The sequence below is a fragment of the Sphaerodactylus townsendi genome, linkage group LG16 (genome assembly GCF_021028975.2).
Source record: "Sphaerodactylus townsendi isolate TG3544 linkage group LG16, MPM_Stown_v2.3, whole genome shotgun sequence".
Lineage (NCBI taxonomy): Eukaryota > Metazoa > Chordata > Lepidosauria > Squamata > Sphaerodactylidae > Sphaerodactylus > Sphaerodactylus townsendi.
Window position 1 is genome coordinate 13,695,771 of NC_059440.1, and position 13,450 is coordinate 13,709,220.

Sequence of the window (13,450 nt, forward strand, 5' to 3'; positions counted from 1 at the left end):
CGGCAGTGCCAATAAACATTTTTTCCCTGCATGAAACCCTGTATGCATGCACACACCAAGTCATTTACACAATCGTGCAAACATACATTCAATGCATGTTAGCTAGGACCCTGGATTTTTCCACCCCATTTTTCCCAGGGGACAAAACTGATATGAAGGAGAGTTTAGATTTATACCCCGCCTTTCTCTCCTGTAAGGTGTCTCAAGGCAGCTCCTTTTCCCTTCCTCTTCCCACAACAGGCATCTTGTGAGGTAGGTGGAGCCGAGAGAGTTCGGAGAGAACTGTGACTGGCCCAAGGTCACCCAGTAGGAATGTAGGAGTGGGGAAACACACCTGATTCACCAGATAAGAGTCCTCTGCTCATGTGGAGGAGGGGGCAATCAAACCCAGTTCTCCAGATTAGAGTCCATCTGTTCTTAACCACTACACCGCACAGGTCCTCAAACTGCACACACAGAAATGTATACACAACACAGCACATGGAAGCCCCTGTTTCTTACTAATCCGCTGCGGCTGGGTCGTCCCCCGACTGAGGAGGCCACAGAACTGACGGAGCTGATGGACGAACTGCTGGGGCTGTGGGTCAGGGCTGAGACCCCCATGGCCAGCCTCTTGCTCTTCTTGGCTTTGGCAGGGCTGGTGGAGGGGAAGCCAATCCGGATCACCTTGTGAATGGGAGCAAAGAGGCCAAACTTGGGTGGGCACTGAAAATATCTGGAAGAGAAAATGAGATGGGCAGAAATTACATTTCAATTACTTTGATAAAACCAAAGTTCAGGGATGACGGATCACTCCTCAGGCCTTGATGAAAAAATGGAGTCTCCATGTTCAGAAGCAGCCTCTCTCTCTCTCTCTCTGAATGCCACCTGCTGAGGTGGAGGTTCTGACCTCACCGTGCTTGTGGGCTTCATGGCCACAGCTGGAACCAGGATATTGAGCTAGACTGCTTATTGTGTGATCCGTCAGGGTTGCTCTTGTGATTTTAAGAAATCATCTTGTTTCCTGTCATTCTTGCAGGTTTTGAGGTTTCTAAACCCACGGAGGTACCACCATAGGGACATGGGGACCCAAATCTGCAGACGCCCATGTCCCCGGGCGCATGCCTTTCGGTCATCTGGGGGGTGCCGGGTGCCCCCCATGTGACCAAATGGCATGGGCCCCAGCGGCATGTCACCAAGCCCTGCCCCCCCAAGAGCCGGCCTGCAGGGATGTGGGGCAGGGCTCAGCCACGGGCAGCCACAGTGCCCGCCTGGGCCACCCCCACCCCCCACCCCTCCGACCTCCGTGCAGGTCAGTTTTCAAAAGCTTTCAAAAGCTGGCTTTCAAAAGCAGGTCTGCATGAAGGCCGGGGGACAGGGCTCGGGGAGGGGGCCCCCCTCCCCCGCCCTCATCCTCTGTGCAGGCCAAAAGCCGGCTTTTGAAAGTTGGCCTGCACAAAGGCAGGGGGCGGGGCTTGTGGGCGGGGCCACGAGCTAAGCGCCGCCCCGAGCATGGGGGGCAGGGGGGGGCACCCAGAGAAGTAGTTGTCTCTGGGCGCCATTCCCCTCTGATACGCCTCTGTCTGAACCATTACAGAGGAGTTGCTGCTACAGACTAGAGGGAACTATTTGAGGGTTTGGCAGAGGTCTGAACAAATAGGATCATTTACATATATGCTGGAAATACAGCCAGTGTGGTTAACAGCGTCTCATGTGAGTCTGTGGGTGACCTGGCTTTATAGCTCCAGAGCAGCCGGATCTGCAAACGCCCAGCAGAACGGGCCGTGTTTGTTTGAGGCTGGCTTTGAACCGCTTTGCAAAGATGGGACAGAGCAGCTGCTTCCAAATGATTCATTTTCTCCTCGGGTGGGAAAGTTTGGAGAGTTCCTTCCTCTGCCTGGGCTATGCCTTCCTCAGACCGACAGCTGGGACAGCTGTTTGTGCAAATTCAAGGAGGGGGGTTGGGAACAGCTGCTCACATCTGGGAGAAGGGCTCGGCAAGTTTACAAAAGTCTCCCCTCGACATTTTCAGTAGTTGGCGGATAGAACGTTCCCAGTGATTCATTCATTCTACTAATACATTCTCCCTTGGGAAACCGAAACCCCCACCCTGTGATTAGAGAGTAACTCCTTCGCCTCCCTTTGGCTTCTGTATCTGCCCCCACCGAAGGCGGCGGACTCATTTTCCTCCTGAAAAATCCCCTCGTCCGCAAGCTCTTTATAACCTCACCGGGGAAAACTTCCAGATAATCAGTAGCTGCCTTTTGCAACAGAAAAGAATAAAGTCTATTAAAAAGGACGGTGGGAGTGCACCCGACATTTTCTTACTGTGCCCTGGGGCAAGTTCTTTTTGCAGAGATAGACGGCAAAAAAATAAATAAATCCAACAACTGCACGCCCAAAATCTTCCCACTCTCTTCCCTCCCTCCTTATCTCTGCATGCTTTCAGAAATAGACGAGAAAGCCATTAAGACGTTCATAAGCACCCGAGATCCGTTCTCTTTCCCTAAGAGAGGCCAGCCTGAAGGGTTTATCTGGGAGGGTGACTCATCCGCCTCCCCGCTTCCCCCCCTCCCCCGCCCCAAGTTGGCTTAATGGCCAAGATGATCCCTGGCACATTGATATCACTGGGGGCAGCATGAAGGGGGCCAAAGTTCTGGCTCCGGAGACGAAAAACATCTCTCTGGCCCCTTCCGCACATGCTGAATAAAGGAGCAGCTGCGACTTACCGTGGCCACCATTGTTTCTGGGGAAGGGGCAGGATGCCGCCTTCCTCTTGGCCTCACGAGGCCTGCCCGGCCCACCGCGCATGCATGGTCGGGTAAACGGCGCAGTCTGGTGACATCAGGGAGGTTGCCCTGACGTCACGGGGAGGGAGGGAGGGCTGGGCGGCCTATATAAGGCCAGGCCCGGCCTTTGCTTGCCCCGCTTTTCCTCGAGCCAGCCATGTTCCCACCCGCCTCTCCCTTCATTTCAGTGTTTATTAATGCATGCTACATGTCATGGCCTGTTGGCAGGTTGCGCATGGGGGACTGATCTATAGGTGCGGGACAGCGGGTGAAATACCCACTTGGACGGAACCTCCTTAAGAGGTTTGGGGTGGAGCAAGCCAACGGGTTGTGTGGCCAGACGGGGGCTTTTATGGCTTGCGCCCTTGGCAGCAAGAGGAGTCTTCTGGAAGTGGCAACAGCCCATCTGGAATCTCTCACAGCTGCTCCAACGTGTGGCATTTTCCTCAGCAGGCAGGCTAGAGGAAAATTTAGGTTGCCGGGGGACAGCACAAGAAGGTGAATAACATATTCTGTTCCAGTGGTGGGATCCAAAAATTTTAGTAACAGGTTCCCATGGTGGTGGGATTCAAACTGTGGCGTAGCGCCAATGGGGCTGGACGGGGCACGACGGGGGCGTGGCCAGGCATTCCGGGGGCGGGGCATTCCTGGGCGGGGCTGTAGCAAGGATGCAGCTGCTGTGCCGGTCCTTGGACGGGAAACGAATGCACGCAGGCACAGGCTGCCACGCAAGCCGGTGCATCTCCTGCTAGACTGCTTCAAGTTCTGCGCGCTACTGCTGAGAGGAGGGGCGTAACTAAGGCAAAAATCACGTGGCAAAATCACCCATTAGTAACCCCCTCTCAGCACACACAAATAATTAGTAACCTACTCTCGGGAACCTGTGAGAACCTGCTGGATCCCACCTCTGATTCTGTTCAAGATCAGGAACTGTCAAAGGCAAAACGTGCCAGTCAGCAGTTTTACCCACAAGCTGATTGGACGGTGGCTAGTATATAACCGTCTGTCAACACTATGTGTGTGTGGTGTGGTAAACAATAGCGGGAGTGTTGATTGCTGAAAGCTGGAGAGCAGAGAAGCGGAGAGAAACTGTACAGCACTGTAAACATTTTTCTGCACCAAAAGATAAAGCCTTTCTTTGTGAAAGAAACCTGTGCTGTTTGTTTCCTTCTCCTGGGCAAACTGGTGGGCAGCTTCCAGTGTGTTTATTTCACTGCGCTAACAGATCAGACCCCCAAGCTACGCCTTGCGCCTCTGTTAACTTTGAATCGATATGTTAATAAAAGGCGATGGCCAACCTTTTTTTACCATATAAAACTTGTTGCTGTGTTTTATCAGGGGTTTTGGGGAGGAAGGGCTATTTAGTTACTTCTCTCAGACAGCAATGCCCTTTCGATTCATTTTCACAAGTGTATGCAAGTGGATTTTGCTATTCCGCGCAGCTGCAAAGTCCATTGAACGTGGATCGAAAGTGCATTGTTCTGCACGTGCGGAAGGGGCCTCTCTCCGCTTTTCCCACCCTGTGCTATTTTATACATCTCCACCTTCCTCACTTTTCTTCCTAAGCCAGTGGTGGCGAACCTATGGCACGGGTGCCAGAGATGGCACTAAGAGCCTTCTCTGTGGGCACATGCGCACAGAGTTCATCATGTTGGGGCCCCCCACACACATATCTAGGCTGGCCTGGGCTGCTGGGCACAACATGTAGGTAACCCTATTAAGTGCTGTTAAACCCCACTGATTTTCATGGGAAGAACTAAAGCGCAGTCCTTTACCTGGGAGTAAGCTCGGTTGCTGGCAACGGAGCTTGCTTCTAAACCCTCCTAGGGTTGTGATTCACCCTTTCGAAGCTTTGCAGGGTTGTGTCAAAGCAAAGCCACCGACTACCGCCAAACTTACTCCCAAGTAATGCGCGCTTTGGAACCAACCGTTGTTTCTAAACTAAAACCTCAGTATTCAGGTTAAATTGCCGTGTTGGCACTTTGTGATAAGTAATTGGGTTTTGGGTTGCAGTTTGGGCACTCGGTCTCGGAAAGGTTTGCCATCATTGTCCTAAGCTGTCCTGGCTCTGAAACATTCTGAAAAAATGGGGCTTGATGATAGAGCACGTGCTTGGCATGAGGAAGGTCGCCAGTTCAACCCCGGGTATCTCCAGTTAAAAGGATTAGGTAGCAGACAACACGCGATTCCTCTTCCAGCAATTTTGCGGAGCAGCTGCCGATCAGAGTCGATATGACTGATCTGAGCTAACCAATGTCCCGGCTCAGTAGAAGGCCGCTTTCTGTGCTTGTTACTATTCAGTACCTTGTTCCAGCCACGGCACCGTCGTTCTTCCCCAACGGTTCGTCCAGTTCCACACCGCACCATTCTCCTTTGGCAAAATCTGTCTCCCCCACATAGCGCACTACACCTGTTTTTGTTCCGCCCACCTGTTGTAAGGAGAGGAGAGAAGACAGAGAGAAAGAGGGGAAAAGGTACTTTAAAAATGGACTGATAACCCCACCCGCAATACAGTGCACTCAACCACATCTTTGCATAGCAAGTTCCACCCAAACACTTACTGATTGGTTCCCCACCCTGGGACATGGACACTATACCTCACTAAACTTTCCCTTCTCACTAGACACGGAAACAAGACTTCTCTTTGGAATACACCTCTGAAGATGCCAGCCACAGATGCAGGCGAAACGTTAGGAACAGGATCCACCAGGCCATGGCCACACGGCCCGGAAAACCCACCAGAACCAGGAAAAAGAGTTTATACTCTAAAATGGGGTCCCCAATATGGGCACCATGGTTCCCTTTGACACCTTTTCTGGCACTTGTCACGTGTGTTTAGGAAGTGGGTAGTCAGGTAGGGCTTTCGCTCTGAAGGCTTTGGATTGACTACTGGAGATTTGATTCACTGTGCAGATTTTTTAAAAAAATGTTGCTTTGGGAGCAGCTGCCAACCCAGCACAAAGATCTACGTCAGGGGCGGCAAACATGTGGCCAGGGGGTACGTATATCCCCTTGAGAGGGCTTATTGAGCCCATAAGCCAGGCGAGACAGTCTCCCTCCACCTGCCTTGTTCCTGATCTGGCCAGGCAGCTATGCCACCCTGCTGTGGGTTCGCAAGTCCAAGTGGCAACCATTTCCCGCATAGAGCCATTCTGGGATGGCGAGGCTGCTGCAAGATCACCAGATGAGGCAGACACACACACCCCGGGCTGATCTGGGCTAGCAAGTCTGCTGGGAACTTGACAATCGAGGTAGCCACACATACACCCTCAGGCCCAGCCCAAGCAGGTCACATTTATGTCATATCCAGTCTGCATAATAAATGGGCTTGACACCCCCGATCTATTCAGTGTTACTGACTTTAAGCCGTGGCAAATAATTTTGTGGCCAGCTATGCCTTCTGCAGCAACCATTTTATTACTGTGCCCACCACACTGTGTCCAAATGTGCTCACAGTCTCAAAAAGGGTGGAGACTCCGTTCTAGAAAACTTTGCTTCTAAACCAATAGCATCAATTACAATAGTCGAAGAACAGCTAACTAGGGTCTCGGGGGTTGGTGAGATGGGGAAACTCACTTATTCCTTTCTTTTTCTTTGTCAAGTTTGGAAAAGCCTGAAACCACTGATTGGAATATATATTGTAACGTGATCTCTATTCAGGGACATGTTTTCAGGTGAGGCAGACGTTTTTGGACATGCACGAAAAAAGGAACGATCAGAATATGAAAATATGACACAGGAAGACGGGACAGAATATTCCCAGTATATTCAGTGTATGTGTGTCAGACACATGCAGTAACAAGACAGGGATCATTGGTGCCTACTTAATATGGCTGTTAAAGGGAGATGCGCCTCCAAGACCGCATCTCTTTCGGGATGATGAAGAAGAAGAGTTTAGATTTATATCCCCCCCTTTCTCTCCTGTAAGGAGACTCAAAAGGGCTTACAATCTCCTTTCCCCCTTACAACAAACACCCTGTGAGGTAGGTGGGGCTGAGAGAGTTCCAAAGAACTGTGACTAACCCAAGGTCACCCAGCTGGAGTGCACAAGCTAACCTGGTTCACCAGATAAACCTCCCCAGCTCAAGTGGCAGAGCGGGGAATCAAACCCAGTTCTCCAGATTAGAGTGCACCTGCTCTTAGCCACTACACCATGCTGGCTCCAAAAGTTTTGGATTCCAAAAGTTCTCATTGCCTTCAAGTTGCAACCAACTTATTGCAACCCCACGTGGTTTTGACGGCAAGATACAGACAGAGGTGGTTGGAAATTGCCTACCTCTGTGTAGCAGCGAGTCTTCCACCCAAGTACTAATCAGGTCTGACTCTGCCTAACATCCAAGATCTGATGGGACTAGACTACCCTGGATCATCCAGGTCAGGGCACACAATGAGTAGATAGCTAAAAATACACCCTAGGACAGTGGTGGTGAACCTTTGGCACTCCAGATGTTATGGACTACAATTCCCATCAGCCCCTGTCAGCATGACCAATTGGCCATGCTGGCAGGGGCTGATGGGAATTGTAGTCCATGACATCTGGAGTGCTAAAGTTTCGCCACCACGGCTCTAGGATGAACACAGCTAAGGAACACTAAAATAAGGACATTCCACTATCAACCCACCTTCTCGTGTGGCAATCAGCAGACTGAAGCACTTGATACGAACCCATTTTAAAATGCAAGTCTGTGGCCCCTTCCGCACGTGCAGAATAATGCACTTCCAATCCACTTTCAATGCACTTTGCAGCTGGATTTAATGTGCGAAATAGCAAACGCCACTTGTAAACAGTTGCGAAAGTGGATTGAAAGTGCATTATTCTGCACGTGCGGAAGGGGCCTGTTGTTCATACACAAACGCCAATCCCCAAAATGTGTTGAGCAGCACATGTAAAAACCTGGCCCAGCCTTCTTTGTTTATGATTATTTTAACCACTTGACCTAGGAATGGGATCTCAACAGTGTTATAAATTTGGAGGTTGCTGCTCTTGCCTTCTACCCTGTTTGCGCCAAACAGATTTGCAAATAGATTTTTAAGCCAATAATGAAAGCCTGAAGTTCTGCTGTCCATTGCACGGACTTGGCTAGAACTCACCTGCTAGAGCTTTCCAGCCACTGGATGCACCAAAAGAATTAACATGTGGCAGCCAGCTCGGGGGGGGGGGGGGGGGGGGGGGAGAGATACCATCTGATTGGCAAGCCAGTCTATTCAGCCCAGATAATCTGCTAATGCTGCTCAAATAAATGGGCTTTTAATTAAGAAAAAGGTTGCTGACAGTTCTGATTGCTCCACCAGACGTGCTGAATACTAGGTATTTGCTGACAGCCCTAGAAGCCATAGAAAGGGTGGACAGGAATAATGTTGTTATGGCTGTCGAGTAAGCAGCTGACCTCTTCTCTAGCCTTTTGTTTGGGAGATAAAGACTCTTCCTCAATGGCCAACAGATAGCTGGAAGAAGGTTCTTCTGTGTTTTGTCCAGGAATAGCTGCTGATGCATGGCCAGAGGCTGGAATCCCATTCACTTGGGGGAAGGCTCAAAACAAACAATTTGGTTATCAGCTTTGTATTTGTTCAGAACATAAGAGAAGCCTGTTCTGGTCTGCTTGGGCCAAGCTAGCCTGATTTGGTCAGGTCTCAGAAGCCCAGCAAGATCGGCCCTGGTTTGTACTTGGTTGGGAGACAACCAAGGAAGTCCAGGGTCCTGTGCAGAGGGCTAGTCATAGCTCATTCAGAACTCTCTCAGCCGCACCCAGTGGTGGGATCCAAAAATTTTAGTAACAGGTTCCCATGGTGGTGGGATTCAAACAGTGGTGTAGCGCCAATGGGGCTGGGTGGGGCATGACGGGGGCGTGGCCAGGCATTCCGGGGGCGGGGCATTAATAATTTCTCTGTTACTGTAAAAAACTCTTACTGTAAAAAAAAGTTCCTAATTTCCAGCTGGTATCTTTCTGTCCATAATTTAAATTCATTATAGCAAGTCCTATTGTCTACTGCCAACAGAAACAACTAAAGAGTCCCCTGGACCCAACAGTAGTTAAAGGGTCCCTCCTCTTACTAGCCAGCAATCTCCGGGCTACGAGAAAGAAGAAAAGAGGGAGAGGCGAGGATGTGGAGATGGAAAAGAGGACCCAATTAGTAACCCCCTCTCGGCACACACAAATAATTAGTAACCCACTCTTGGGAACTGGTGAGAACCTGCTGGATCCCACCTCTGGCCGCACCTGCCTCACAAGGTGTCCATTGTGGTGAGAGGAAGGGAGAGGAGCTTGTAAGCCCCTTTGAGACTCCTTACGGTTGGAAAAAGAGAGGTATAAATTCAAATCATTATTCTTCCGTGGTCACGAGAAGAAAACTTCCATGTTGACCATTATCTGCTCCTCTAAACTGATAAGTGAAAACTGCACCTGCAATCTTCTGCACACGGAAGAAGAAGAAGAAGAAGAAGAAGAAGAAGAAGAAGAAGAAGAAGAAGAAGAAGAAGAAGAAGAAGAAGAAGAAGCAGCAGCAGTAGCAGCAGCAGCAGCAGCAGCAGCAGGAGGAGGAGGAGGAGGAGGAGGAGGAGGAGGAGGAGGAGGAGGAGTTTGGATTAATATTCCACCTTTCTCTTCTGTAACTCAAAGTGGCTTACAAACTCCTTTCCCTTCCTCTCCCCGCAACAGACACCTTGTGAGATAGGTGGGGCTGAGAGAGTTCAGAGAGAACTGTGACTAGTCCAGGGTCACCCAGAAGGAATGTAGGAGTGTGGAAACACATCTGGTTCACCAGATAAGCCTCTGCTGCTCAGGTGGAAAAGTGGAGATGAAAACCCGGTTCTCCAGATTAGAATCCACCTGCTCTTAACCACTACACCACGCTGGCTCTCTGATGAGCCATGACCACATCCCCAACAAACAGATCACGCAGTTAAACACAAGGACTCTCTCCTTCCAAGCAAATGGGCCTTACCTTTGTGCTAGAGCTGCAGCCAAGTGGCAAAATGCTCTCCCCCTCTACAAACACTTCCAATCACTTTGGGCTCTTCCGAATTGCCACTTCGTGACAGGTATGCTCATTAGTCAAATCTAGTGAAAGCCATCAAGTAATCCTCTCACCACCCTCTTTTCCGGTTCACTTTCTTCCCGATCATTAAAGCCACGCTCGGTTATCACAAGACCCCTCAAAGGCAGCTGAGCCAAAACAATCTTCGAAGAACAGCATGGTGAAAATAATCCCATTGGGATTCCGAGGGGGGAAACCTAGAATTACTGAGCCTCATAATTATAGGGTTTGTCAAGGCTCCGAGACCGCCCGCTCTTTTCCCTCCACTGCAGACTGCTGAGGCCCAGATGCCTCGACGGAAAGTTACACAGGCGGAACGCTAAATGAGGAAAGCATGTTTGCCCACAGACAGGGTTTAATTGGAACCAGGTTCAACCCCGGAACGTAGTCCCATATTGACTGGCAGCCGCGGTTTGCAGGAAATAATTTGAAGTGTTCCCTCTAAGTAGAAGTACACAGCACCCACTCAGCCCCCTCCTGCAGCAGAGAGAAACCAGATGTTACATCTTCCCGTAGGAATACTAGTAATATTTGTGCTTCTGTAATATGAAAACAGTTCTAGTTTCTCTCGGGCCTAAAAGGCCAAATTCCCACTGTAGCATGTTTCTAGTGAAGACATCTAGGCCTGCCCGTTGGGGTGGAAGGTGGTGCCTGCTGTCAGGGGTGCAATTGCTAAGCTAGCAGCACCAAAATTTCAGAGTATCTTTAGGAGACCCTCCTGATGATACCACCCAGGTTTGGTGAAGTTTGGTTCATGGGGGCCAAAGTTATGGACCCTCAAATGTGTAGCCCCCATCTCCTATCAGCTCCCATTGGAAACAATGGGTGATGGGGGCACCCCCTTTGGGGTCATAGCTTTGGACCCCCCTGGACCATACTTCACCAAACCTGGGTGGTATCAGTAGAAGACTTTGCTGATGAAACCACCCAGGTTTGGTGAAGTTTGGTTCATGGGGGCCAAAGTTATGGACCCTCAAATGTGTAGCCCCCATCTCCTATTAGCTCCCATTGGAGTGTTTTTTTCAAAAAGGTGCATATACAAGCAGGTCCAGGAAAATCCCGTAATAAGGGGGGCGGGGGAGGAGTGCCAGAAACGGGACTGGTCTGTGTTCTGCGGTTTGGCAGTGGGGAGGTCGCGAGGAAACCTGGATATTTCGGGTGACTATATTTCGGGTTCACTAATAAATACTCTTTTTATGAGAATAGAAGCTAGACTCCGACTTTTCTTCGTGCCAAAGCTCACGCGCAAACCCACATGCGTATTCAGGGATCTTCTCCGCTGTGCTTAGCCACTAGCACTCTGCTCGTTGTGCAAAGGTATCATCTCTATGAGGAGATTATCCAACACAGACAACACGGTGTACGCGCATATTGGGAGAGTGGATGTAAAGGCTGAAAAGGACCGTTGTGCGAACAGTGTGATCCTGCGGCTTCTCTAAGCTCTCCCTGGGAATCATCTCTGGTCCAGCAGCTACGCAAAACTTTCCAACCTCTCACAGGGAGAGGTTTTAAGATCCATTATAATTATGTCCCTAATGTCTCATTCTGAGGTCACCAAGTGTGTAACTAAAGTGAAAAGGCCTCCCGTTCCCGAAAACTGACCATTTTACCAAAAACCAGGGGTTGGATCAGAGTTTAAAGTTACAGAAAGTTGTATGTAAGGGAAATGTAAGCTAATTCTATATATGTCTCATTTCTAGTAAGTCACACAAAAATTTTCAACAGGGATTCCAAAAACAGTGTAGAACAAGGAACATGGACAGGTACTTCCAGGCTGAGCCATTTATTTGGGAAGGAGCATACTTCTGCAAGGAGCATATACAAAGACAAACATTTCTCCACGGGGGAAGGGGGTATTTCTCACTCCTTCTGACTATCTGCAACTGAAAGCAGTCTGCCTGTGCTGATTCACGATGGTGCAAACTGCTACGACGTTGCCATAAAGCAAACTGCCCCAAACTGCAGTAACAGATATCATAAAAGCAACTGCTGAAAAGAGGTGGTAAACAGAGCCACAAAAGGAGTCGGCATTAGAGGAAACAAGTGGCAAGATTTCAGACACTCTTTCAAAGTCTTCTTTTTGAAAGGAGTCTTCTTTCTCCTTTCACCTACGAATGCTCAGTCCAGGCCGAACGCAGCTATGGAGACAGTCAGTTGTCTGTGTAAACTCCCCGCTAAAGAACACTGTCCCTGTCTTAACACGCCAGGTGGCCAACATCTGTCCCAGCCCATTCTGACAGCTTTAAAAGGAACATGTAAAATATTATACCAGAACGGATGACTGCAAAGCCCTCCACGCAAGCTGCAAGAACAGCCGCCAACCCTGGGCTCAAAAGGGAGCCAGAAAGCAATTATCTGATTTTCTTAATGGAAAGGCTCCATTTATCCAAAACAGCCTTTGAATGCAGTCACAGATGAAGACAAAAGTCACTCAGAAGGGAGGGGGGGGCAGTAAGGGCCCCGTTCTTGCAATTTGAATCTGAGTGTTCCTGCAAGCCTCACATTGCAAAATGCGGTTTTTTGCATCCCTAGTCACCAATTTGGTGGGACATTTGGGGTCAAATGTTCCCGGTCTGTGGCCATTAAGTCACATGCGGGGGGTGGAAAATCACCCCAACACCCCTCCTCCTCCCCCCCCCCGGGTCCATACACTGACCTGAGATGATCTGGGGCAAAAAAATGTTGTTTGGTCATGGTGGGGGAGGGCAGCCACCCTTATGGGAGATGGGGGGACTCAGATTTTGTACCAGGCTACATTTTCCCTAGATACGCCTCTGTGGTGGGGCTGTGGTTCAGCAGTCTCAAATCCAACCCCCAACAAATTCAGTTTAAAAGATTTGGTAGTAGATTATATGAAAGGCCTCAACCAAGAAGAAGAAGAAGAGTTGGATTTATATCCCCCCCTTCCTCTCCTGTAAGGAGACTCAAAGGGGCTTACAGACGCCTTTCCCTTCCCCCCTCACAACAAACACCCTGTGAGGTAGGTGGGGCTGAAGAGAGTTCCAAAGAACTGTGACTAGCCCCAAGTCACCCAGCTGACATGTGTGGGAGTGCACAAGCTAACCTAGTTCACCAGATAAGCCTCCACAGCTCAAGTGGCAGAGCAGAGAATCAAACCTGGTTCTCCAGATTAGAGTGCACCCGCTCTTAACCACTATACGATGCTGGCTCTCTCAAGGTGGAAACTCAGGCAGATGTTAAAACAGTTTGATCTTTTAATTTTTTTCCCCATTTTACTTTTCGCATTGCCAGCATGTTGCCGAGGTTTGGCCAACTGAATTAGTGCATCATGCAGGCTTGCTCTAACCTATGAATATACTTACAAAGTTCAGGAACAACAGCTTGGCGCATAGATGGTTCCTCGCACCTCCAGTTTAAAGAGCCACAAGCATTTGGCCTGCTACCGTGCAGAGTCTCTGCTAGTCAGAATGTAAAGCACACGGCTTGTGAACAAATGATTTAACTCAGTATAAATAAGACAGCTTCACACACTGGTTTGTGGTAAGTATGGATTCTTAGATGAGAAAACCACCTAGTCAGTTGAGCCGTCGTCTCCCTGCTCACATCAGATTCAATAATACCCTGGCCTTTGCAGTTTGTTTGCTGCAGGAGAGACCGAGCCCACCATATCAAGCAGCCAAGCTCCA

The 13,450-nt window shown here is 49.6% G+C and overlaps 1 protein-coding gene across 4 annotated transcripts in view; it reads right to left on the bottom strand.

Annotated features, from left to right (window-relative positions):
• CLIP2 (CAP-Gly domain containing linker protein 2) overlaps positions 1-13,450 on the bottom strand; it is an 81,086-nt gene that overhangs the window by 23,110 nt on the left and 44,526 nt on the right. For all 4 annotated transcript variants that reach the window (XM_048518522.1, XM_048518525.1, XM_048518523.1 and 1 more), the window contains exons 4-5: positions 5,073-5,197; positions 502-715 (exon numbers count right to left, since the gene is read on the bottom strand). In XM_048518522.1, the coding sequence (XP_048374479.1) occupies positions 502-715; positions 5,073-5,197 (339 nt within the window). The remainder of the gene's footprint in view (positions 1-501; positions 716-5,072; positions 5,198-13,450) is intronic.